Source organism: Pseudorca crassidens, chromosome 11 (assembly GCF_039906515.1).
Source record: "Pseudorca crassidens isolate mPseCra1 chromosome 11, mPseCra1.hap1, whole genome shotgun sequence".
Classification (NCBI taxonomy): Eukaryota; Metazoa; Chordata; class Mammalia; order Artiodactyla; family Delphinidae; genus Pseudorca; species Pseudorca crassidens.
The window spans coordinates 5,611,458-5,638,195 of NC_090306.1; the positions used below are offsets into that span (position 1 = coordinate 5,611,458).

Consider the following 26,738-nt stretch of genomic DNA (forward strand, 5'->3'; position numbering starts at 1 on the left):
AGACAGTAGAAGAATGGCTACAGTCACAAACGCTGGCTTCCTATTGAATGGGCTGGCAATTTTGTCCTTGGACAAACTGCCCAGCTCCAGCATTCCCCGTGACAGCAACGCGCAGGACTTCTTTGGGAATGAAAGAAAGAAACTCAGCAGCCCAGCAATGAGCCCTCATTTGGACACAAAACGATCTGCCTGAATTTTTTTTCAATTCATTGCATCTCAGAGCCTCAGTTTCCTCAACTGTCAAGCAAGGGGGTCACCTGACTAGCTGAAAGTCCCCCCCCCCCAGCTCTGACATTCACTGCTTTTGTGATTCCAAGAAGGGCCTGGGTGGAGAACCATAAAGAGAAGACCCCCGTCTCAAGCCAAGAGTGAGAAGAGTTGTTGGCTATTTCGATACTGGGATTGGGAAGCTCCTGGACGCTCCTTCCAGTTGCTAGGCAACTCCAAGCAAAGGATGACGGGAGGCAGCAGGGAGGGCAAGAGATGTCCTGCCAAAGGGGATCCAGGCTTCCTCTCCCCCTCCCGAGCCCACCACACCTGGTTCAGCACCTGGTTAGCCGGTTTACTTACAATGCGGCTACGGGTAGCACTATCAAAGAAGGTGTCCTCGTCCTGAATGTTGTACCTGGCGACACCAAGAAAGCAGGTCAATTCATTTCATTATCCTTGTCCTGGGACTACTGTCACCCCAGGCCCAGAGCAAACCTCTAGAAAGCAACATAGCAAGATGTGTAAGCCACACACACACTCACAACATTTACACTCTTGCTGACCCAGTAATTCTGAAAACTTATCATAGAAATGTATCACTGGGAAAATTAATTCAGCGGAAAAAAAAGGTCCGTAAATGAAAATGTTCATTACAAACTTACTTATAACAAAGACTATGGAGCTAAGACGCAATTCCAAAACCTAAAGGATAGATTATCATATAGCCATTGAAAATTATAATTATGAAAACTTTAGAAATACTGTAGAAAAAGTTAGACTATCATAGAAAAACATTATACTGTGATGAGTTTTAAAAACGAAAGTATATAGAAAGGATTCCTGTGTGTGGACAAAGACAGTAAAAACACAGCAACGGGGAACTCCCTGGCGGTCCAGTGGTTAGGACTCAGCACTGCCACTGCCGAGGGCCCAGGTTCAATCCCTGGTCAGGGAACTAAGATCCTGCAAGCCGCACGGCGTGGCTGGGAAAAAAAAAAACAGAAAAACAAAACTCAACAACAGAAAAGAGTGCAGTTTCAGGATGTTGGGCTTATAACTTTTTCAAATTTTCATTTAATGTTGTCACTGTTGTCACAGCAATTAGATACCAAACTCCCAATTATGCAAGATCTGTGTCTGTTGTAAACTTCAAATGTTGACCTTTCACTCAAAAAAACACCTGTGTGGAATAAAGACGCAGACGCAGAGAATGGACTTGAGGACACGGGGAGGGGCAGGGGAAGCTGGGACGAAGTGAGAGTAGCATGGACATATATATACTATCAAATGTAAGGTAGATAGCTAGTGGGAAGCAGCCGCATAGCACAGGGAGATCAGCTCGGTGCTCTGTGACCACCTAGAGGGGTGGGACAGGGAGGGTGGGAGGGAGGGAGACACAAGAGGGAAGAGATATGGGAACATATGTATAACTGATTCACTTTGTTACACAGCAGAAACTAACACACCATTGTAAAGCAATTATACTCCAATAAAGATGTTAAAAAAAACACCTGTGTGACTGTCCTTAGGGCACTGTGCTGGAGGGCACACAGACACCTGAACCATGCCCCCGGCCCCCTGGGAGCCCAGCCACTGGGGATGGGGGCGGGGGGTGTTTCCAAGCAATTGATGGAGAGGAGAACGTGGACACATGCAGACCATTGCTATGAAAACTCAGAGGATGGAGAGCATATTCTGGCTGGGGGTGAAGAACTGGCCTGGGGATCACAGGGGCTGAGTGAACGGAGCCGTGTGGGAGGTGGCCGGTCAGATGCCAGCGCCGGTGTGGAGACAGGGCCCAAGGAAGGGGGGATGTAGAGGAGGCTCAGAGTGCAAAAACAACAGCCGGCCAGGAGGTCAACGTGCCAATCCCAGTCCAGCCACTTCAGCTTTCATGACCTTGGACAGATCCTGGGCCTTGTTTCCTCTCCATAATAGAGGGATAGTTATATCTGGACGGCCGCTTCACAATGGGAGTGTGACACTGTGATTTATAATAAATAATTTTGGTCTTTATCCCCTGTGCTCACAGCTTCCCAAGCCCTAGGAATTTTCTGAGCCATGAGAGCATCTTTTGTTATAGTATTTGGTCTCCCGTCCTCAGTTCCTGAAATTGCTTCAGAGCCATAAAGGTGACAGGAGTGTCATGTTATTCATAACAAGCCCCTTTCAACCACCAGTGAGTTTATGTTAATGAGGTGACTTTTGGAAAGCCGCTAAGGATAGGGCTGGTTGCCAGGGAAAGCACCAGGAGTTAGGGTTGGAACTTTCAGTCCTACCCACTGATCTCCGGGGAGCAGAGCGGGACTGGAGGTTGGATCAGTCACCGATGGCCAATGATTTGATCAATCACGCCTGTGGAATGAAACCTCCATAAAAATCCAAAAGGATGCAGTCTGAACAGCTTCTGGGTTGGTGAATCAAAACGCTTTCACGCTGAGCCCGAAACTCACGAGGACAGAAGCTCCGCTGTTTGGGACCTCGCCTTATGTAGCTCTTCACCTGGCTGTTGACCTGTATCCTTTAACATCCTTTATAATAAACCCGTAATCCAGCGAGTAAACTGGTTTCCTGAGTTCTGTGAGCCACTCTAGCAAATTAGTCGAACGCAAGGAGGGGGTCGTGAGAACCTCTGACTTGTAGCCAGTCGGTCAGAAGCACAGGTCGCAACCTGGACTTGCTTAGGCATCTGAAGTGCGGGGCAGTCTTGTGACGCTGAGCCCTCAGCCTGAGCAATCTGATGCTATTTCCAGGTAAACAGTGTCAGAACTGAGTTGAATTGTAGGGCACCCAGCTGGTGTCGGAGAATTTCTTGGTGGTGCGGGAAAACCCACACACACATTGGAACTGGTGACCAGAATTGGTACCAGAATCGTTAAGGGGTAAAAACTCAATGAGGGAGCATATGCATGTGTACAGAATTGTTATCTAACACGGCAAAGATGGGCAGAGATGGTACCCAATGAATGGCAGAAACACAGCCCATCGATGCCATCTCCTCCAAAAGCACAGATCCTGTACCTTTTCTTCCTTCCCAAGCCCATTCCTTTCCCTCTCTCACTCGATTCTCTTACCGGTCTTGATAGTTTCTTACTTTGTCATTAGCAAAATAGCAAAATGCTAATAATGTCATTAGCATTAGAATTAGCACTTGGCTTCTGCATCTCCCACTTCCCAACCACGACTCCCCCTTCCAAAGGCTTCCCAAAGGGCCATCCCTGAGAAGAAAACCTATTCCCTCCCCTCCTCTGGGTCAGTGAGGGCACGAGCTGGCAGCTGAGAAGACAGACGTCCAGAAGCTTCATCCAGCGTCTCTCTGCATTATCACAATATCTTGAAACCCTGTTAGACTGGGAACACAGCAGAGTGGTTTCCCTGCAGAAGGTAAACAGGTATCGGACCACTTTGCTCACAGAGTCCCGAAGTTTCTGGCTGTCTGCTCCCTGATTCTCCATCCATCACGCAAAGTGACTGAAATGGCAAGTTTTCCCAGAAGCCACGGGATGAACATTCAAGAGCTATCTGCGATCATCTCGCTCAGGGACAGGGATTGGGAAGGCAGACACACGGAGTATGCCAGCCTGAGAGCAGGCTTCCTCCCCCATCTCCCAGGCACCCGGGCACTCGGCTCATGAGCTGAGGCCCCAGGTGGTGCTTAATGTCCCTTCCCATCCCCCAAGCGGCCCCACCTCCAGAGTTCCAATACTCACAGGTACATTTTCTCCCTGGAGAACGGGTAGGAGAGGTTTTTCATCCTGTCGTTACTGTGCTCGGGCACTCGGGGCTTCAGGGGTGCGCTCAGCTTCTGCAGGATCTCGTTGAACGTCTTCGCGATGCTGCCTTCTGACTTGATCATGTACCTCTACGACGGCAAAGCCACAGGTGTGAGGAGGAGGCCTCGTCCAACGCTCAGAGGAGAAGGACCCACAGCCAGAGCTGCAGGGGGCTCAGATTCCCCCCGTAGGGGACACTCTGGGGAGAGGACGAGACTGGGGAAGCCAGCAGCAGGGTCCTGCCCTTCCTCCCCTGCTTTCACAAGGTGCTGAACCCTCTCAACTGTTTGTGCGAATGGAGGTGACCAGTGCAGGGAAGGAGGAGCGCGGTGACGAGTGCAGACTTTCTATACATCTTTGTTATACCATCACAGAAGACCTACTGTGTGACCGTCACCATACTAAGGGCTTTACTCAAATGAGCTCCAATGCACACTGCACCCAGCCAGCTAGATAATGTTACGCTCCTGTTATGATGAGGAAATTAAGGCTCAAAAAGGTGAGATGAGTCAACAAAGGTCACACAGATAGTAACTGGGCGACTGCTTGGATCTAACTCGTGTCAATCCAATCCCAAGTCTGTACTCTCCAACCACACCACGCCCCTATGTGACGATCCAGCATCACTTCTCTTGTGCTCTTCTTAGGAGACATCTGATAAATGAGTCTGCTGTCAAAGTACTAAGCACCTAGCGAGTACCTGCCTCGAGTAAAGCGCTGCGTCAGTACCAAGATCATCACTGGTATTTATAGTACCTATGGTTTTTCATAACGTACAGAGTCGTCTGCGTACACTATAGCTTCTGGTCTTTCTAATTTACGGATGCTGTCATTGAGACACAGAGGTTGTACTTGTCACAGCAAAGCTCTGGTGGATTAACAATGGCCACAGATTTTTCCTCCACACAAGTTCTCCATTCAAGAGGTGGCATCTCTGTTTCCACCCCCTTAAGTCTGGATGGGCTCTGGGGCTGCCTGCCCAGTGCAGCAGAAGGGACACTATGCCAGTTCCACCCTTTAAGAAGATGGGCAGCTTCTGCCTTGGTCTGCCTTGGTCTCTTGAAGCTCTGAGCCGCCTGCAGGAAGTCCGAGGAGACGTGCGGAGAGGACTCAGACAGGGAAAGGACGAGGTTGAGCCCAACCTTCTGCCCACCCTGCCAAGCATCAGGCGTGTGAGGGAGGCTTTCCTGGACATTGCTGTCCAGCTCAACCCCAAGCCGAATACCACCACATGACCCCCGTCAACACCACGTGGAGAAGAATCACCCCGTCTAGCTCTGCTCAAGATACTGAGCAAAAATTCATAGGACAGAATAAAATGGCTGTGTCTTACTGAGTAAGCTGGGGCTAATTTGTCCTGCTGCAGTAGATGACCAGATAAGAGTCACAGCCAGACCCTCCGACTGGAAAGCCGGCTGTGTTCCCTATCAAGATATCCTTAAGATGCTTAAATCTAGAGCGGCTGTAAAACATGTACAAAACACTTGTAATATTGATGGACAAAAATGCCACAAAAGACACGCAAAATGCTTTGAGGGCTCAGAGAAAGGAGACAGCACGTCCAGCTGAAGAATCAGAAAAGTGCTTCCTGAGGAGAGCAGCATTTCTGTTGGGACTTGAACAGAAAGGGAACCTTCTTTTGTTTTTCTGTTCTTTAATAAAATCATGATAATCAGTGGGAAGGGGGAGAACCTCCCCAATCTAACAACTGAAACACAAGCCCAGTTTATTTATTTCCTCTGATACACTTCTCTGTGCATTTTGACTTAATTTCAATCACAAAATTAACACAGTTCTAGTAAACAAAGAAACTAAAACCAGGGACTTCCCTGGCGATCCAGTGGTTAAGTCTCCACGCTTCCACTGCAGGGGGGCACGGGTTCAACCCCTGGCCAGGGAACTAAGATCCCACATGCCATGCGATGTGGCCAAAAAAAAAAGAGACCCAAACCAAAAAGTATATTAACTAACATTAACAGCTTCCTTTCACTTCCAATCCCATCCTATCCTCCACTGCAGAGGAAATCTCCATTCACAATTTGGAGTATGTTTTATACTGACTCTCTCCATACGTATTATATGTAACTGAATCCCTTTCCAAACACACCTGTGATCATACTTCACAGGTACGATGGTATAATTCTACAATTTGCTTTTCTCGTTTAGCGATATATCCCGAGTACGTGTCTTTCCAAGTCAGTCCACGTAGAACTACCTTCATGAAGGCACCATATGACACAGTGGGTACGAGTTCTAATTTGTTTAGTCACTTCCCTAGTGATGGGCATTTATTTTAGCCTCTACATGTGTTTTATCTTCTTTGATCATACTTCTCTTAACCTCACCTTATACATACTTTTAATGAATCAGGCTCGAACAGGTATCAGCAAAGACATTCCAAGCCAACCAAAAAAGTTAAAAAGTTCAAGCTGGATTTAAGAAGGCTTCACAGCCTGGTTCTTTGGTGCTCGGGTTCTGATGGGGGAATGGTGACGGTTCACGGCAGAAAGGCACACGGAGACCAGTGCATGGAGATCCCACTGCACGAGGCGACGGGAAGTCAGCGAAGGGTGTGAACAAGGACAACATCAGAGCTGTGAATCAAGAAATTCATCAGGCGGGTTCTGCACAAAGAAGGAGCCAGCCTTCTGAACCGAGGGAACCGTTTACTTCTGGGAGCACGGACCATTTCTAAGCATCTCCTATGCACCTGGCTTGATGTACATCAGCACTGATCTTAAAGATGTGCCTCTAAAAACCGAGAGGGGTTGGGCTTCCCTGGTGGCGCAGTGGCTGAGAGTCCGCCTGCCGATGCAGGGGACACGGGTTCGTGCCCCACTCTGGGAAGATCCCACATGCCGCGGAGCGGCTGGGCCCGTGAGCCGTGGCCGCTGAGCCTGCGCGTCCGGAGCCTGTGCTCCACAACGGGAGAGGCCACGGCAGCGAGAGGCCCGTGTACCGCAAAAAAAAAAAACAACGAGAGGGGTTAAGAATCTCAGTCGAGATCACACAGAGAGTGTCAACCAGATAATAAGTGCTGGAGCCTCGGAACCTCGTGGCAGAGCCTGCGACCTTGGCTGCTTCACTCTACTCTTCCTCTGCCGCGACGTGAGTGAACATCGGGGGAAAACAGTGTGCACCTTACTCTACTGCCCCTACTGTTATAAAGCTCTTGACCCTCCTGCCATCGGTCACCTAGATGCAAAGAGCTCACCTCTGGGGCATCCTTGGGCCTGGAGGGACAGGGGCAGAAAGATGACCCATTCACCGTATCCCAACACATCTCACGGGTCATTTAGGGCAGGTTCCAACCGGGCACGTGTCCTGCAGCGTGTTCACCATACCCGTAACCATGCGTCTTTAAAGGGCACGTGCGTGGCAATTCCAGTTTCAGAGCAGGAGGGAAGCTGACTGGCTCTGCATCCTAGATGCCTTGGAACGACAGACTTGGACCGACCGAGGGTGCTCCTCCTTTGTCCACTTTCCCCATGTCCACCTCTGGTTTCCTAGTCTAAGGAGGCTTCAACTACAGCAATAAGTGGCTTCCCACCTCTCTTGCTTAGGGCTGCCGGATTTAACAAGTAGAAATGCAAGAAGTCCGGTTAAATGTGCATTGGAGGTAAACAATAAATTTTAACTTTTAACGAAACAATTTTTTCCTTAAAAAGGACAACCGGAGGGCAGACTCACATAAAAGAAATTACACGAGAGCCACAGTAATTTTTTTGTCTAAGTATGTCCGCTGCAGTATTTAGGACATACTTATGTTGATACTAAACGAAGTATTCATTGTTTATTTGAACTTTGGGTTTAACTAGGCACGCTGTATTTTATCTGGCAACCCCACTTTTGTCCACCTCTAATTCGATCTCCACGTTGGAGCCAGAGTGATGTTTCTGAAGCAAAACTCTGATCATGTCACCTCCCTGCGGAAAAGGCTTCAACCATCACCCGTTGCTCTTATGATAAAAACCAAAATTCTCCACGCAGCCTGGGGGGTCCCGTAGAAGTCTCCACCTTCCCCTTGCCCCGCGGTCCCCTGCTCACTGCACCCAGCCACCAGCCTCGGGCAGCATTTTTAGTACTCTCTACCCTTCGCCTTCTCCCTCCCGCTCACCAACCTGTGTTCACACTTGAGTTCTCACTCAATCGTCACTTCCTGGGGGAAGTCTTCCCTGGCTTCCAGACAAGGTCAGGCCCCATCTTCACAGCATTTCGAGGCCCCAATTCCTCGCCTGCACAGCACTTATCGTAGTTGCGATTTTACATTTATTTGAATAACTATTTGATTCATGTCCAGCCTCCCCACCAAACAGTCTCCACGAAGGCAGGACACCGTCCAACCATCCCCTATGGTTAAACGAACGAACGAATGATAAGTCTCTGGGGACCCAGCACGGATGACAGCAGTTGCTGCCGCTGCAGGAGCCCAGGCCAGGGACAGAACAGTCCTCAGGTAACAGGCCCTGGTAGAGGGAAACCAGGATGGAGAAGAAAGCCACCGCCCAAAGCCACCGGCCGGCCGAAAGGTCTCCGGGCCTGTCGGCACCAGCTGCAAGGGCGCACGGGGTTGCCCAGTCCCGGCAGAGGCCAGGAGGGCCTGTATTCCATCCATGCGGATTAACGACCAGCACCTGCCCCAGGGCCTTGTCCTGGAAGACGGTCAGCTGAGCGCCTCCGAGCTGGTCTTGAACCTCCTCCTAGCAGTGGGTCTGGCAGAGCTCCCTAGAGAAGCGAGCTAAGGGGAGTGGGGCCTGTGGCATGTTTCTGGAGGGACCAGGGATGGGACCAGGATAAATCCTGACTATTCCCTGATGGGGGGAGGGGTGCTCCAAAGCCCTACAAACAGCATCATTTACCTCCAGGCACAATGTAAACGGTGCAAAAGGCCAGAGTCCCAGCAGAACCGTCAAGGCGACCTCCACCCCACAGCCCTGACGGAGGCCCTACACACACACCCGGGCAGACACAACGGCCCACGCCCACAGTCAAACATGGCGGGCGGCCCCAGGCACGCTACCGTGGACGCTAAGCTTGGAGGACAGAGGACCTGCCTCCTGCCTCTGTGCCTTTGCACGTGTCGTACCTATTCCTGGAACTTCTCCCCTCCCTCTCCACCTGAACTACCCTCCTTCTCCTCCACTGGGCTCAAGTACCAGCTTTCCCAGGAAACCCTCCTTAGCCACGCTCCTGCTGCCATCCTTCCTTAGCAGCCTGTGAACGGATACCTGTGTCATAACGTTTGCCACACTCATCTCTAACTTGTGGTTCACGCGTCTGTCTCCCCAACAGAACGGTGGGCATCTGGGGAGCAGGGAGCATGCCCTGTGCACACGAGAGGAGCACACTAATGTCTACGGAGCAAATGACCTGGGTCCTGGTCCTTGCTGACGCTAACGAGCTGTATGACTCTGGGCAAGTGGCTCTCCCTCTCAGATTCTTCATCTCTAAAGAGAGAATTGGGGAACTTCCATTTCCCACAAGGACGGAGTAACAGGGACCAGATTTATCCTACCTGAACCAACCAAAACACCGAGAGAAAAAAAAAAAACATGAAATAATGGTTGCTCTGGTCGGAATGTTTGCGTCCCCGCAAAATTCATATCCTGAATCCTGATGCCCAGCGTGATGGCTATTGCACAGTGGGGCCTTTGGGAGAGGTGATCAGGTCATGAGGGTGGTGCCCCTGTGAATGCGATTGGTGCCATTATAAAAGAGACTCCAGAGAGCTCCCAGCCCCTTCCGCCATGTGAGGACACAGCGAGAAAGTGCCGCTATGAACCAGGGAGGGGGTCTCGCCCAACCAGGCTGGTACCCTGGTCTCAGACTTCCAGCCTCCAGAAGAACCGTGGAAGTTCTGTCATGTACACGCCTCTCGAGTCTGTGGTATTTTGTTAGAGCAGCCCGAACAGACTAAGAAAGCACTTTTCAAGATACTGGACATTGATTAAGCAGTAACGAGTTCCTGAGAGACAGGAAATGAAAATGGTGACTCCTGGGATCGCTCCAGCTCACTGCCTACAGAGAGGTCCAGGGCTGAGGGGCAGGAAGGGGAAGCAGGTGGAGGCCCACACACACCCCGGGCCGAGCAGCCTTAGCTGTAGGTCTGGGGAGACCAGGGCAACCAGAGCTCCCAGGACAGCGCAGCCAAGGGGAGAGAGCTTCGCGAAGAACCCTGCAGGCAGTCCTCTTGGAGCACTGGGCGGCGGGGTGCAAGGAAGCTGCCGGACGCTGGAGAAAACCCGTCTGCAAGGGTTGGGAACGGCCCCTGTCCCCACCAGCCAGGATGGAAAGCTCACCATTCGAGGGGCGTTGGGTAGAGTCCTGGGGTCCGCTCACCAGGGGGCATAATTAGCCTGAGGCTGAGCCCCGCTCCAGACCCACGTCACAAATCACAAAAGACAGAACCTGACTAAATGGCTTTGGAAGTACCGTCCAAGTGTGACCTTCTTTGGCTTTAGACGTTTAATGAAAAAGACGCGTTAATTCTCAGCACAGACATGTCCGGGCACCTCCTGGGTGCCAGGCGCTGAGCCTGGGGGGTGACTGGTTGATTGTACCAGAAGCTGAAGCAGCATGGCGACGAGGATGACCCCTCCACACGCAGGACGCTCACCCTGGAATCCCACAGGCCCACCCAGCAGCATCGGCCTCGCTACGTTACAGACAGGGAAACGGAGACTCAGAGGGGCAGGGAGCTGCCAGCGTCGGGTGACACCAGGCCTCAGAACCCAGGTTTCCTGACTCCCCTATCCAGCCTCTCTTCTTAAACCTCGGATCCTTGGAAGGGCTGCGTGGTCCCCGAGAAGGCGGAAGGCCGGAGCTCCCTCTCAGCCCCCGCCAAGCTCGGCAGCCTGGCTCTTCCCCCGTGTTCCTCAGGGTCCACAAAAGGCGCCCCGACCCTCTTCAGTATTGTTAATACAATCAGCAGAAGCATCGTTATTGCTGTTATTCTTGGACAGTGGAGAACAAGGAACATCCTCAGAAATGGCAAGACACATGTTCACCAGCTGTTCCCCATTACGCCCTCCCCGGGTACACGATATGCCTTTCATGTGCTTAAAATCATAAATAATTTTTAAAGTATGTTGCTCTTACTTTTTATTCCAGGGCTCAAATGTGGTTCTCATAAAAGTCTGCTTTGGCCTCACTGTCACAAGCTAAGAGGTTTACCGAAAGGCCTTCTTTTCTTCTTTCTTCCCCCGTCTCCCTCAGCCTCTCCCCTCCAGAGGGGCACGGCAGTGTGGTCTCAGGGCTAATTTGTTTCCTTCCTGCGCTGGAATCATGTTCCTTCCCAGGATGCAAGGAACTGAGGCTGTAGTGATTGTCTATCGTGGACAGATACAGGCTGCTGTCCCCATTTTACAGGTAGAGAAACAGGCACAGAAAGTTTTACTAGCATACCCGAAGTCACGCAAACACTAGGAGATCCAATGACCCCCCCCCCCAGAAACATCAAGGGAAGGGAATAACCATACGCGATCTAAATAAAATCATCTTGATTATCCACGAGTCCCTCATCTGCAGTGATCTAAGAGGGCCTCTTTCTGCAACTCGTAGGAAAAGTCAGCAGGAAAAGCAGCACCAGGCCTAAAGGTGGAGAGCAAGCCAGCTGTGAGCACGTGTGTCCGCTTACACCCCACGGCCCAACAGACACTAATCCAGACTGTCTTCTCCTTTCAGCGTTCCTGTGCGCTCCTCTGCACCTCCGGTCACTGGGTAACTGAGGGTTGACTGAGCTGAAGATGATCACCTGCTCACCTTTCATTTCAAAAGGCTCAGACACACAGGGAAGCCAAACTGTGGAAGGTGCCTCTGCAAGCTGGACCGGGGTGGGCGCCTCCGGACTAAAGAAGTTATGAGGAAGAGAAGCTAAAGGCGCAGCGGAAGAGGTCCGCTGTTCTCACGCCCCGTTGGCGCCTGACGGGACAGGCGGAGGGAGGGATGCGCGCAGACGTGCACGCACCGAATCCGGATCCGAGGAGCTCCGTGCACAAGCCCAGCTACCCACGCGAGCGAGCGTTAAACCGCCCACCAATCCAAATGCAAGCAGCACCAGGAGCCACTAAGCTCAGCTGCAAACTGGAGCCCAAAGGAGCCTCTGCGGGCGCACCAAGAACAGGAGCTCATCAGTCCCTCCATCCCCACCAGTGCCTACGGGTCCATTTCCCATCCACGGCCTCGCCGAATGCAGCCAGTGACAGTCACAAAATGCACATTCTCTGAGGTCTGACTCCGGATTCACTTACGGTTTTTAATTCTGTTTCAGTATGTCTTCTACACGTGAATGAATGATTGCTGACTTTTAAAATGTGGGAGAACTCCCAACTACTTACATGGCTCACAAGCCCCCTTCTGAGCCACGCCTCCTGCCTCCTCCCAGAGGCTCAGCCGTCACCCGCCCTACCCCCCACACCGCAGTCTCCACGCCGCGCGCACTGGCCTCGCCTCCTCCCGGTTCCCCGCACAGGCCGGGGTTTTCTTACCTCGGGGCTGGAGGACATGCCCTTCCCTCGCCCAGGAAGGTTCTCACCTGCCCCCCAACCTAGCCAGCCCTCTGGTCTCAGTTCAGATGGCCCCTTCTTGCACCCTGGCCCCCATCGAAACTGGTCTCCTCTGGTCGGCTCTTTGTCTGTCCTGCTCTTTTTCTTCTGTTGGTGCCTCCAAGCTCATCAACAGCTACTCGACTTCTGAATCCTCCCCACGCAGAAGCCACATGGGCCAGGACCAGCTGTAGTCACCACTGCATCACCTGCAGAGTATCTCAGACATAGTGATACTCAATAACTATTCACTGGGTGGACGGATGGATGGATGGGTGGATGAAAAATGTGACCTTTCAAAGGGCTAGGACCCCTTATACACAGCCATTCCGGGTATAGTCAGACTCTTCCTAAATGCTTTTGGTAACTGAAGGGGCTATTGAGGACCCAGATCAGGGACGGCCGCTATGGTTCGTGTACCATGGCGCTATCTCCCCCGACCTTACAGACAGCCCTGGGGCATCACTCTCCAGTAAGCCACCACCAATGAATCGGGCCTGGTACGTGTGATCCGTTCGTTCATTCATTAACGAATACTGATTTAGTGCTTGCTCTGTACCAGGCCCCGTTCTAGGTGCTGCCGACAGGGTGAAGCCGCCCTGCCCTCCTGGAGCTTCCAGTGTAGTGCCGACAGGGACAATCAAACAAAGACACAAATATGCTACTCAGTATCCAGCAGCGCTGAGTGTTAGAAAGAAAAGAACAAGAGGAGGAGGATGGAGCGAGACAGAGGTCCGCTTCACATAGGACGGTCGGGGATGTCTGTGCAGGCAGAGACCCCGTTGCGGTGGGAGAACGCGTCCTGCGCTATCTGGAGGTCCCCAGGCAGAGGGAGGGGCAAGCAAAAGGCGCTGAGAGGGAAACAGGCTTGGTATCTTGGAGGATCGGTGTGCCTGGGGCGGAGTGCCGAAGTGGGCAGTGCCGGGAAGTTCCTTTCTGTGTCGGAGGTGACAGACACGGCATCCGTTTAGAGGCCCTGCGGAGACACTGTCATTCCCGGCCCCTCTCTGACCAGTAGCCCTTTAATATCCATGGCAGGGATCACATGACACCCTCGGGTTCTGGCCTGTCCCTGCACAGGACGGCTCTAGTCCATGGTGGCACTCTGACTGTGCACCCTGTCCCCATTCGTGGGGCTCTGATCCATTGTAAGCAGGTAAACGCTTACCAACCACCTGGGTGTGGAGGGTCGAGTGGCTGATTTGGAAACTTCACTGATTTCCGTGGTGTAAATACACCCGCCGTGGCCAATTTCAATCACCAATGGTGCAAAGACCAGCCTGCAAAGTTTCTGAAAATGTGTCAGATCTCAAGAGCCGTTATGCACCAGCACATCACTGAGGCCAGTTCTTCCTGGGTAAGAATAATTCTTCTGTGAGCTCCAGGTACCAGAAGCTGACTGCCTCCTCCTCCTGTCTCCCCCTCTCCCCCCACAGGCCCCTCCCATCCACCCACAGAGGCAGCCACGACCAAGTCAGGCCCCCCACTCCCACATCTCCTACTGAAGAGCCCAGTTACTCAGCACAGTGCTGGCTTACCACTGCTGTCCTGGCGGGGCCAAGCCAGCCCACCCGCTCCCACATCTCCTACTGAAGAGCCCAGTTACTCAGCACAGTGCTGGCTTACCACTGCTGTCCTGGCGGGGCCAAGCCAGGCCCCCCACTCCCACATCTCCTACTGAAGAGCCCAGTTACTCAGCACAGTGCTGGCTTACCACTGCTGTCCTGGCGGGGCCAAGCCAGGCCCCCCACTCCCACATCTCCTACTGAAGAGCCCAGTTACTCAGCACAGTGCTGGCTTACCACTGCTGTCCTGGCGGGGCCAAGCCAGGCCACCCACTCCCACATCTCCTATTGAAGAGCCCAGTTACTCAGCACAGTGCTGGCTTACCACTGCTGTCCTGGCGGGATTATTAGTAGCTCTCTCACCCTCAGAAGGGCCCAACATTGGACGACAAATTCTATCCACTGCCCTCTGCTCTCAGCACCACCTGCACAGGGCCCAGGGTCCAGGTCCCAGCCAGCCCATCTGGCAGGAGCTGCCCCAGTTCAGCTGGACATGACTTGAGGCTTTCAAAAGGAAAAGCACCACTTCTCTTTCAATTTTTTTTCAACCACAAGCCTGAAAACAAGTTAATTTTAAAAATTCAAGTTCAGGGCTTGCCTGGTGGCGCAGTGGTTGAGGGGCCGCCTGCCGATGCAGGGGATGCGGGTTCGTGCCCCGGTCCGGGAGGATCCCATGTGCCGCGGAGCGGCTGGGCCCGTGAGCCATGGCCGCTGAGCCTGCGCGTCCGGAGCCTGTGCTCCGCAACGGGAGAGGCCACAACAGTGAGAGGCCCGCGTACCGCAAAAAAAAAAAAAAATTCAAGTTCATTTCCCATTACACGTTTTCCTATTTTTGGCATCACTGTCTGTGAGCCCTGAGCCAGGCCTGTCTGCTAACAGCCCGGGGCCTGCGGTCTTGCCAGGCCTGAGCGCATGTCCGCAGGTTGGCCGGGAGCCATCTCGGGTTCCGCAGGGAGACAACGGCATGGAAGTGGCACCGATAAATTTTTTTCTGAATTTTGAAGATAAGAAGCATTACAGAAAACAAAAAAGTGTAAGTCAACGTGTTCTGCGCTCTTTCCAGCCTATCTAAACGGCAATCAAAGAGCGGGCACCAGAAAGCCCATAAAGATATCAAATGTAAACCCAAGCCTCTTGGCTCCATCGCTATTGAAAACAAATGCTCGGGACAGGCAGTGACAGCAAGGGGAGTCCCACCCACAACTCACCAGTGTGAACAGCTACAGCTCTGGTTCCCTCCAGCCTAGGATTATTGCAGAGTACAATCTGCAGACCACTGGTTTCCCAAGATACTAAGAGGCATTCAGCAGGAAAAGGGCTGAACCATTTCCTTTACTGCAGGGCTTTTAGAACTTTTAATTGATCAAATAAATTTTAATATTAGTGTTTCTACAGTTTGTTAGACCATGGAAATTTTTTTAAAGAAAAGGCTATCATGCTACAGTAATACACTTTGAGACCATGCCACCTCCAGCCCAGGTATAGATTCTTCACTAAAGTGAGAGGGTAGGAGCATGGCTTTGGAGTCAGACAAAACGAGTTTGAGTCCTCGATCTACCTCCTTGAAGCTGTGTGACCTCAGATAAGTTTATTAAACTGTCTGAGCCTCAGTTTCCTCATCTATAAAATGGGGCTAAGGCTAGTACCTACTTCACGCTGCTGTTGTGAGGATAAAAACAAATAATGCACGTAAGGTTCTTACCAAAGCACACAGCACACAGGAAGCATTAGCTATATTTAATTCATTTCATTTAATTATCTATTTACTCATTTCATTTAATTATCTCTTTATCAACTTATATCTATGGTTACAAGATTTTTCATTTTCAGATATTTTGTTGTGATTGATCACCGATGGATCATCGAGACTGGTTTTATGAACCTTTCTCCTCAAAGTCAAAGGTAAGAATTATGAAATGTTTCAAGCTTTAAAACATGCTAACATCCTTATTTAGAGATACCTCTTACCAAGGCAGAAGTTTTCACTTGAACCAACAATCATCCTTAGAAACAGAACTATAAATGGAAAAACAGTTGTTGAACTGAATAAGCAGCTCTTCTTAGCCACAGCGAGTGTCCCTCCACGATCCGTGCTGAATTGAGCCTCGCCTAGACTCTCCAATCTCATCAAAGCAGGACGGAATGTGAGACATCCAAGGAGACGCAGAAGGACGCTTGTACAAAGACTCCTCTAAACACCCTCAAAACCCAGCATCAAGAAGTGAGCAAGCCTATTTCAAGCAATCTCAGAAGATGCGAAGTGGATTCTTGGGATGCAGAGCAAGCCAACAAGCCTGTCAGAGAACTGGGTCCAGGCCTGTCTACTTATTGTTCTCCTGCCCGGAGGAACGCGGTAATCGTTCCCTACGGCTGCCATAAGAAACCGCCACAAATGGGGTGGCTTCAAACAACAAAATTCTACTTCCTCACAGCCGTGGAAGCCGCAAGTCTGAAATCGAGATTCCGGCAGGGCTGTGCTCCCTCCAAAGGCTCTGAGGGAAAAGGCCTCCTTGCCTCTCCCCGCCTCTGAGGGCCCCAGGCATTCCTCGGCTCAGGGCCACGCCGCTCCAGTCTCTGCCTCTGTCTTCACACGGCCTTCTCCCCCCGTGTTTGTGTGTCTCAAATCTCCCTTATAACGACACCTGTCACTGGAATTGAGTCTCCCCACGAAGTCCAGGATGATCTCTTCTCGAGATCCTTAACTAATTATATCTGCAAAGACCCTTTTTCCAAATAAGATCAAATTCACAAATTCCAGGCTTAGGACTGTGACATGTCTTTTTTGGACACCACTACTCAACCCACTACAAAGAGGATTACAGACCTTAAAAGTACAAGCCTTGGGCTTCCCTGGTGGCACAGTGGTTAAGAATCCTCCTGCCAATGCAGGAGACACAGGTTCAAGCCCCGGTCCAGGAAGATCCCATATGCTGCAGAGCAACTAAGCCCGTGTGCCACAACGACTGAGCCTCTGCTCTAGAGCCTGCGAGCCACAACTACTGAGCCCTCGTGCCACAACTACTGAAGCCCACGCGCCTAGAGCCCGTGCTCTGCAACTAGAGAAGCCACCGCAATGAGAAGCCCGTGCACCGGAAAGAAGAGTAGCCCCCGCTCACTGCAGCTAGAGAAAGCCCGCGTGCAGCAATGAAGACCCAACACAGCCAAAAAAATATTAAATTAAATTTTAAAAAGTACAAGCCTTGCGATGGCTAATTTCACGTGTCAGCTTGACTGGGCCACAGGGATGCCTAGACATTGGGTTGAACGTTCTTTTGGGTGTGTCTTTGAGGGTGTTTTCCGATGAGATTACCATCTGAATGGGTAGACTGAATGAAAAAGACGGCCCTCTGCAGTGTGGGTGGGTGTCATCCAATCAGCTGAAGACATGAACAGAATAAAAAGCCTGACCTTCCGGCAAGTAAGAGGGGACTCCTTCTGCCTGCTGACCTGGACATCAGCCTTTCCCTGCCTTCAGATTCAAACCGAAAACACTGGCTCTTCTTGGGTGCGAGCCTACTGGCATTTGGACTGGAACTTACATCGTCAGCTCTCCTGGGGCTCCACCTTTGCCAGCAGCAGACCATGGGACCTCCCAGCCTGCATACTCTCCTGGGCCAATTCCTCATAATAAATATATATATATATATATATATATATATATATAAAATATATGTACATACACATATCCTGTTAGTTCTGTTTCTCTAGAGAAAACTTACTAATCCAAGCCTCACCTCTAGATAACTGAGAAGGCAGAGGTGCTCGAGTCCTGGCCTGGCTGAGTGGCCCCTGAAGCTGGGTGGGCACCAGAATCTGGGGGAGGGTCTTCCCGTGCAACTTTTGCAAAAGTCATGGTTACCAGATCAGAATGTCTAGAAAGCCAGTAATAGGTTACTGAGAACAACTTCCAATAATTTACAAAGCTTAATGGAATTAATGTTTTCCTCCTAAGGGGCCACTCGAGCTAACTAAAATGTCACGTTTCTCTGCTTTTTAACTGGAATTATATTAGTCCAACGTGGTAACAATGATTTTCTCACACTCATCAGAAAATGCTTAATGGCAGTTCTGTATGTTTTCAGTTCATGGAAATGAGAAGATGAATTATTCCTTAATAAATGCAGTTTAGTAGATTAAAAAAATATTTCAAAACATGGATTCCACAGAGAGAATTAAACTCTGAATGGCATTTCTGCTCTAAGCTTTATCCCTGAATTGAGTTAGCGCAGCAGAAATCTACCTACATAACTTGGTAGTACAACCTTTCCTGAAGTACAATTAAACACGACACCCTCAGTTTTTGCCCAGAATCGGTTTAAGAAATGGCCATAGGAAGAACATTCCAGCACCTTATATAAAACTCATATTTACTGAAAATATGTCCCTTATATTGTTCATGTCCTTTAACATAAAATTATGCTTTAGCAACAGGAAGAAGTTCGCCTCCTTTTACCAAACAGATGCTTATTTCTGCAGATTACGTAAACCGTAGTCATTTCTGCCTTGGCCACCAGGAAGCTCAGAATGTATTTGTCTCACTTGCATCCATCACCCTTATTTTCTTATTTCTATGATCATTATTTCCCCTGCACTTCCCACTTCCCCCCAGATTAATGATTCTTTTTTATTTGTCCCCTTTCAAAATGATCCATTTGTATTTATGCTTTTGGTCGTAATCCATCTCAAGTCCTTTTTGGGGAAATAGGCTGAGATGTGAATCACATAACCCAGATTCGTGGAGGGAGAGCAAGGTCTCCACTTGTCCCACCGGCTGTCTCTACCCTTTGAAACGGGCGCCTTTGAGCTCTCGTCTCTGTGCCGTGGGGCCTGAGCAGTCTTCCTGTTGGCTTTCCCCGTGATCGCGCTGCAGACCTCGCACTTGGAGCCATTATGTTTACCGATGCCCCAAGGACCCACGCCCTATGAAACAGGAGTCCTCCAGCACGCAGCCCAGAGGCCACCTATTCCTGCCTCTACGGCGAGTCCCCGTCTGCGCTGCTGGCTGCCTGGGCAGATTTCAGAAACTGGACCCAACACTGCAGATGCTGCTGGGAAGAGAAGTAGCAGGGAGGAGCAGTCCCCATCCGGGCCAGCTGTGCGCCCTACACACATCACACGCGAACGACGATACCGAAAACAGTAGTAAGACAGGCTACGCCTCTGCGACAGGCCTCCAAATACATGGTCACTTCTCCTTACGGCAGCCCTCCACAGCACTCATTACTCCTGTTTGGGAGATAAGGGGAGCTCTGAGCCTGCGTTCCTATAAAGGTACCACGGGCTGGAGGTGAACAGCATCTACATGCATGCGAAGAACTCATAAGCTAAAGTCCTCACAGGCTCCTGGGAACAGCAAACGTGACCCCTGTAATATCAATCATTCTATCAACAAAGCTACGAAAACTTTGACAGACTGGACAAAAGTGATTTCCACCCATCCCAGGCATGTCCCTTCTTCCGAAATTAGTGGACTCTGGCTGGATGAACACGCTTTTGTTAATATGACCAGAACGGACTCTGTTACCTCGTCCCCATCAATTCTCCCGGAGGCGGGGTGCTCGTTCGTATATATAAAAAAGTCAGTGATAAATCAACATAGATACTGACCACCTTGGTAAAGAACAGAGGTGAGAAAGCATCCATTTCAAACCGTCCCAGGTTGCTCAGGGCCAAAGGCCAGGCCTTCCTGCCCCCTTCCTGTGCAAGGATGCCGAGTGTCCCTCACAAAATACTGGCTCTTCTGTTGTTGTTTTTGGAAAACAAAGGCTTCCTTCCAAGACTCCCCCCCCACCGCCCACGGTTAATATCTGTGCTCAGGACTCCGTGTCCCTGGACGCATTACTGTGGATTCGTCCAGGTTGGAGATCTTGATGTTGTGATTTCCTCCCCATCTTCCCGGTCTCTCCGGACCCTACTGAGTTATGATCCAAACCTCCATCGGCCTCCACCAGAATGGAGGATGCTGACCGACCCCACCCCATGCCTCAGTCTTCCTCCCCGCCCACCCCTGCTGCCAGGACATGGCTGTCTGTGAATGTGGTTTACTCCCATTGTAGCCACTTCCCAAGCCCATTAAAAAGAGGGGGAAACGCCACTGGACTCAGCGCTAGCCCTGCAGACTGCCCCGTCTCGTCCTCACCACCATGCTCCTTTCTCACCCCAGGAACTGGGTCTAACCCGCCCCTGGAATCGGCACCCCACCCGGCATACCAAGTTATATCCTTCTCTCATGGTTACAACACCCCCTGGGAGGTCAATCACAAGCTGCTGCGGTCTGTGAGTACAAAGGAGATCTGGGGCCCTGCGGCCGAGCCCGCAGAGGATGCCAGAACGGTCCACCTGTGTGGAGTCCAGGGCCTAGACACTACGGGGAAAAGTTCCTTCCGTTACATCTGATGCTCATCAGGGCCACCACCTGGCTTTGCTCCCTGGACCAGCATTTTCCCAGACAGAATCTGTGCTGTGCTGTGCTAATGGGCTGCTACTTGACACAGCATTTAATCCGTGCTGGGATGTCGGGGTGTGTGCCTTCTTCCTGTTGTGCCCTGGGCTGTAGACTCTGAGGGCTCTGATGGTTTCTGAGCCCTTCAGGGTCTCTCCACAGACTCCCTTCCTCTGGGAGCTCCATCAGTGTTGGCTGCCTATTCCGTCAGGAGGGAAGGTGACTGGGGAACTAGGAATTGAGAATACACACATAAATGTTTGAGAACACAGACACGGTAATAAACTCCTGTGTTTCCATAGTCAAGAACTGGATTCTTACAACAACCTTCTAAGAAAAACAGGGCAGCTGTTACTATGCCCACATCACAGATGAGGAAACTGAGGCTCCGGAAGATGAGGTGACATACCCAAATCACACAGCAAGTGAGTGCAGAACCCAGGCTGGAAGCCCAGTCTTCCGAGGACTCGACTGATGCAGTGTCTACCACCCTATGCCTCCAAAATAAAAGGGAAGGAGAGGAAGAAACAACCGAAGGGTCCAACAACAGGTGAATGCATAAGGAAGATCATATTACATATATAAGTACACACACACACACACATGCATATCATGGAATATCACTCAGCCCTGAGAAAGAAGGAAACCCTGACATCTGCAGCACCGTGGCTGGACCTGGAGCACGTTACACCAGGCGAGTGAGTCAAGGGAAGAAAAGTACTGTATGACGTCACTTACACGTGGAATCTAAAAAGCCAACCTTGTTAAAACAAGGAGAAAATGGTGGTCACCAGGCAATGGGGGTGGAGGGATAGGACAGACGCTAGTTAAGGGTCCAAACTTGCAACAGGTAGTAAATGAGCCCTAGAGATCGAATGCACAGCAGAGTGAACATACACAGCAATAGTGTATCATAACCATCAAAGCTGCTCAGAGTCCGGAATTCAGTGATTCCAGCCACTAAAAAGGATAATTAGGTAACATGACAGAGAGGCTAGTTATGGCTACAGTGGCAATCATATCACAATCTATGAGTGTATCAAATTAATATGTTGTACACCTAAAATTTACACAAGGTTATACGTCAAATATATTTAAATGATAAAAAAAGCAATGCAAAAAAGCAAAAGAAGGAAGGCGACTCAGAGGTGGCTGCGTCATGCCACGTCCTTGCTCTAGTCACCTCAACTGCAGATCCAAGTGCAGCTACTTCCTAAGCAATAGGTGGTAAGTTCCAATAGGCTTAGTGTATGGGGCACACGAGCTCTGAGGGCAGATGTGTCACATAAGGAAAACTATGCTCCCGCAGGCATGAGCTTGTGGAAGGACAAGCAGAGACCAGAGTGACCAGCACTACTTGGGGACTGAGACTGTGAATAAGGTGAGGAGGAGGTGACAGAGAGAGAGGTGCGGTCAGATGTTCCAAGAACAGAGAGGGAGGCTAGGAGACGGCATCAGGGCATCAGGAGAGAGGTGGAAGGGAGAGGGAAGAAGGGACGGACGAGCATGAGGGCGAGGAAGGATGGAAGAGCAGCGAAGGAGAAGAAGGGACAAAGAGCGGAGAGGGGAAGGGTGCACACTTCCTCTAAGTCTCTGTATTTCCCGCAGAAAGGACTGTCCTGGGGGGAGAAGCAATAGCAGCGGCATTAAAGTTTGCTCACCTTCTTTCCAAGGATCAGCCAGCACAGATAAAAACATAGGAAGCAAGTTATAAACCGAAGAGATTAAGAGAACGTTAGATATTCAGATAGGCCAGAGAAAGGAGAAGAAAAAAAAAAAAAAAAATATATATATATATATATATAGAAGGCAGGAGGAAGACAGGAGAAAGAAAAGGGGAAGGTTGGTTAAGTGAGGGCACCCCCAGAGGGAAGCAGACGCCTCCGTCCATAGCTGACTTGGGTCATGTGGCCATCAAATGGGGACACCATCAGCAGAGGAGGGGCGGAGGTCCAGAGCCAGGACGGTGCCTGCACCTGAGGACAGCGGCGCTGGGAGTGAGGGGTCAAAAACAAGGAGACAGAGAACTGAGCAGTGCAACTGAAGGGGAGAAGGTCACAGCGTGGTCCTCGTGAAACCAAGACACTCAGGCGTGTGGCCCCCAAACATGTACCTTTTACTGGCAAGGTGTTTGTAGCCAATATTCATGCTCATGCTTGTTCACTGTTCAATAGTCATTTGTCCTCCTGCCACGGGTGTGTTATCCACCTTAACAGATCTATAAGGGCAGAACCCACAGAGTTCATCCTTTTGGAATAAGGGGTGCGTGACACAGCATCACACATGACGATATCTGATGAGTGATTTCTGATGAGAAGAGTAGATCTGCTGTAGCGAAGATGGTGTACACACAGCCAGTGATGCTAATCCGAACGTTCTGCTCTCTCTAACCGTGCTACTGATAGTGGAGATGGTGACGAGAGAAGGCGGGTGGTAACAGTGGTTGTGTAGAAAGCGGCAAATACGTAGTTCTGTTAACGACGGGGATGGTGAACATTTATGGTAAACGGCAGTAAGAATGATGAAGTCGCGATCTCTGCAAAGCCAGGTCACCACTTGGGAAGTAAACTATTGATGGATGTGTGTGTGTGTGTGTGTGTGTGTGTGTGTGTGTCAGAGACAGATCAACTCTAGATCATTTATGGTTAAACTAGAGTATCACCTGTTCCAGGGCCCTTTCTAGAGACGCCTCAAATAATCAGTCAATAACCACCCTTTCTCCTAAGATACCTGGTAAGAAGAAAGAAGAGTGACTCTGTGGACACATTTCTTTTATCTTTGGAGGTATCTGCTGGATTTTCTTATGCAAGGAAACTGTCACCCAGGAATTCCTTGGGGAATTTTTAAGTTATACATAGACTCCAATGGCTGAAAAGGACCTCAGAAATCATCTGAATGTGTGGCTCTCAACCAAGATGTGCATCAAAACCTCCTGGGGATTTTTTTTTTTTCACAATACTGATGCCAAAGCCTCATTCCATACCAGCCAACTAAATCAAATTACCAGTGGGGTCCGGGCATGAGCACGATGGACACTTTCCCCAGGTGACTTTGATCAACCCGAGTGAGAAATAACCTTCCATTTCACAGAAACCCACGGTCACACCAAACTTAGTGACAGGGTCACAACCAGAAGAGGTGTCTTCATGGCAAGCCTGGCGCTATTCCCCCCGCAAGCTGCCTGCCCAGTCGGCAAGGCTCGCTAGTGTGCGCTCATGGCTACGCTCGCTCTAAAGAAATGCCTAGCCATGCTGGGAGGGAGGGCGAAGGGGGCTATAACAGAGAAATAAAGAAGCTGGGCCAGGGCAACGTGAGCTTCTCGTGGAGCACGTCCTGGCGGCGCTCTGAGGTGACACGATCTCCCAAGCCCGGCCCCTCCCCTCCCATCTCTTCCTCGTCTCCTCCACTGTCCCAAACTTAGCGTCCCCAGGGAGACAAGTGTGATTCCAACTCCGCAGAACCCAGGTCCCACCCGGCCCTGTTCCCGAAGCTATTCACACATCCAGCCAGCCCTCGGGAGGCCCCAAACCCAGAAGAAACATGCTCATACTTTCTTGGTGGGAACTTTGATCTTCAAGAATTCCGCCTCTCGGGCCAGCACTTGCCATGGGGCGTGGATCCGGACAAAGACGGAGCCCTGGCTTTTACTCTGTAAGGGACGAGGAAGGAGAAAGAGAAACACTTAGGAGACATAGCTTAAATTCCTGATTCCCCAACTCTCCCAAACAAGAAGCCCACACCTGTTGTTTCTTCAGTTTCTGGGTTTTGTTCTCTTTATACCTCACCCAGGGTCAGCCCCCTCCCACCCATACCCCATTCACCACTTCTGGTCTAGAAATGCTCTCATCCAGAGTAGGGAAAGGTTCCCAAAGTGTGCTCCCTGGAGCTTTGCTGACTTCAGAGGAAAAGGGGAGTTAAAACAATTGTGTTCAGAGATTTGCAATGCAAGCGATTATAATTTTCACAGAAATCCCATTAACGCTTTTTTTTTATTGAAGTATAGCTGATTTATAATATTGTGTTAGCTTCAGGTACACAGCATAGCGATTCGGTACTTACGCAGATTATATTCCAGTATCGGTTATTACAGGATGATGGGTATAATTCCCTGTGCTGAACGGTATATTCTCATCACCTATTTTATATTTAGTAGTTACAGCAGTTAGTCAGTTTACCTCTGCTGGATTCAGCGAACAGTCTGGAACCTGTCTCCATACAGATATTTTCATTGTTAAGTTTGTATTTTTGTTCTACTATTTCGCTGTGTCATAGCCCACATCACAAAAGTGGATCATCTGAGCCTAAAAGTAATGACATAACTAATCATGTAAACGGCACAACTCCGTCTAATATCATAAACATAAATCTTGGGCAGGGCTCCGTGTGAATACAGCTCTGAATCTAGGTCCCAGGACAAGTCGTTCTGTGAGTGCACTGATTTCACCCAAAAATGGAAAGTAAGGAAAGGAAACACAGCGACGAATATCTGAAAATTAGGTTTCACTGACTCAGCAGCCCATCTGGCCCGGGGCACAGGGCATGCTAGAAAAACGGGTCAGATGACAACATGAAGCCATCGGTTTCTTCTCACCTTCAAAGAAAACCTCACACACAAAGGAAAAAAAAAAACACAACACTTTAATTCATTTTGTCACTAAATGAAAAAAGACCAAAACAAGCAGGAAAAATGGGCAAAAGCCCCATTATTGGCGTGAAGCTTCTGAAACCACCTGCAAAATGAGTTACAAACACTGTTCACAAAGGACGCAGGACAAGCCAATGGCAAAACCCCTCGTCCGACGACTGCCGGGAGTCACAGAAACCCATGTGATGCAGGCCCGAGTGCCACTGACAATCGGGATACAGCTGCTGAGGGCGGAGTGGGCAGCGGGCCCTAGTGAGTGTGCCCTTCAGAGAGATGCGCTCTCAGTTTCTTGTCGCATTCGCCCCCTCCTGCAGACCACGCTACGGGGGAAAGGCGGGTTTGCTGGTTTCCTGTGCATCTCGTGAAGCAGGCCGTACGGAGGCCAGGACTGAGGAGGCCCCAACCCTGCATGCAGCAAGAGTGACGCTGCTCACAGAAAAGCAGGGACAGTCCTCTGCAAAGTCGTCTGCAAAGACCAGACGGTCTCCGTCGATACGCCCTCGGTCTCAGTTTAGCACTGAAGGTGCCAGTGGAGGCATCTGAGCACATCCCCCCGTGTGCCAGGCAGAGAACCAGGTAGCAGGGAGAAGACTGCTTTCCCCACCAAAGTGCACTGTCTACAACAGGGCTCACGTGGGTTTTTGAGATGATGAATAAGATAAAAAGACATTTTATGATGCTCGTAATGCAAGTGAAGACTGTCTCTCTGATTCTGAAGGCACTCTACCACGTCTTCAATAATTCAGACGTCCAGGAGCTCCCCCCACTTCGGGGACTTTTGGGGAGAAGCATGAAGAAGAAACCAGGATTTCGCAGGAAGACTGAACTGTGGTCTGAAAGTCTCGGATGGCCTAGAGTTGACAACTACCTGAAGACAATACCCATCGCTGTGGCGCATCTGCACTGAGTGTGGCTCGTGTTCCCGGGCAGGGCAGGGAGGTTGTGTGCTTTGGCTCGCACTATAGTCACGGGTACTATCACTCTCCACTTCATTGTTTAGGAAATCGAGGCAGGGAAAATTCAAAGAATGTGTCCAAAGTTACACAGGTGGTATGATTTTGAAAAGCATTCGAATCCAGGCAGTCTGTGCTCTACGTGGTGGTTTTCTCCTCTCGTCCCAAAGACAGACAGGACATTTACTGCGCGTAGTTAAAAACCACATCCGAGGGCTGCAACAGAACTTAAAGACGTGCCTTTTAGACTAAAATTGAATCAAAGGGTGGGAGGACTCTAAGAGGCAGTCCTAAGATGAAACACGGAGCCTTCAAGCTCCCAAGTGGACATAGTTCCGACAAAACCCTGGAAGCGGCTTTCACTGAGAAATTGCCCCGATTTCTCTGTCCACCTATGGCCGCAACACCAGGACCACTAGACAAGAGTCATCAATCACTTGCTGCTACTTCTAACGGTAATTTTAGCTTTTCTAATTTAGCGAAAAGAAAGAGGAAGAAAAGAAACCATCTGTGAAGCTGACCTGAAGCCCCAGCTCTCCATCATGGCCCCAGAAATGATGTTTTCAGTGAAAGACGGCAGACAGTACCATCCTTCTCACTAAGATGA

At 50.3% G+C, this 26,738-nt stretch overlaps 1 protein-coding gene and 1 non-coding gene across 3 annotated transcripts in view; one reads left to right on the top strand and one right to left on the bottom strand.

Moving 5' to 3' along the window:
* Positions 1 to 26,738, bottom strand: part of ANO2 (anoctamin 2) — a 338,080-nt gene that overhangs the window by 239,047 nt on the left and 72,295 nt on the right. For both annotated transcript variants that reach the window (XR_010932208.1, XM_067695483.1), the window contains exons 4-6: positions 24,084 to 24,182; positions 3,921 to 4,072; positions 571 to 625 (exon numbers count right to left, since the gene is read on the bottom strand). Coding sequence is in view for 1 of the 2 variants with exons in the window: in XM_067695483.1 (XP_067551584.1) it covers positions 571 to 625; positions 3,921 to 4,072; positions 24,084 to 24,182 (306 nt within the window). In the remaining variant the exon portion in view is untranslated. The remainder of the gene's footprint in view (positions 1 to 570; positions 626 to 3,920; positions 4,073 to 24,083; positions 24,183 to 26,738) is intronic.
* TRNAG-GCC (transfer RNA glycine (anticodon GCC)) lies at positions 1,093 to 1,165 on the top strand. Its single transcript has one exon. It is a non-coding gene; the product is annotated as a tRNA-Gly (tRNA).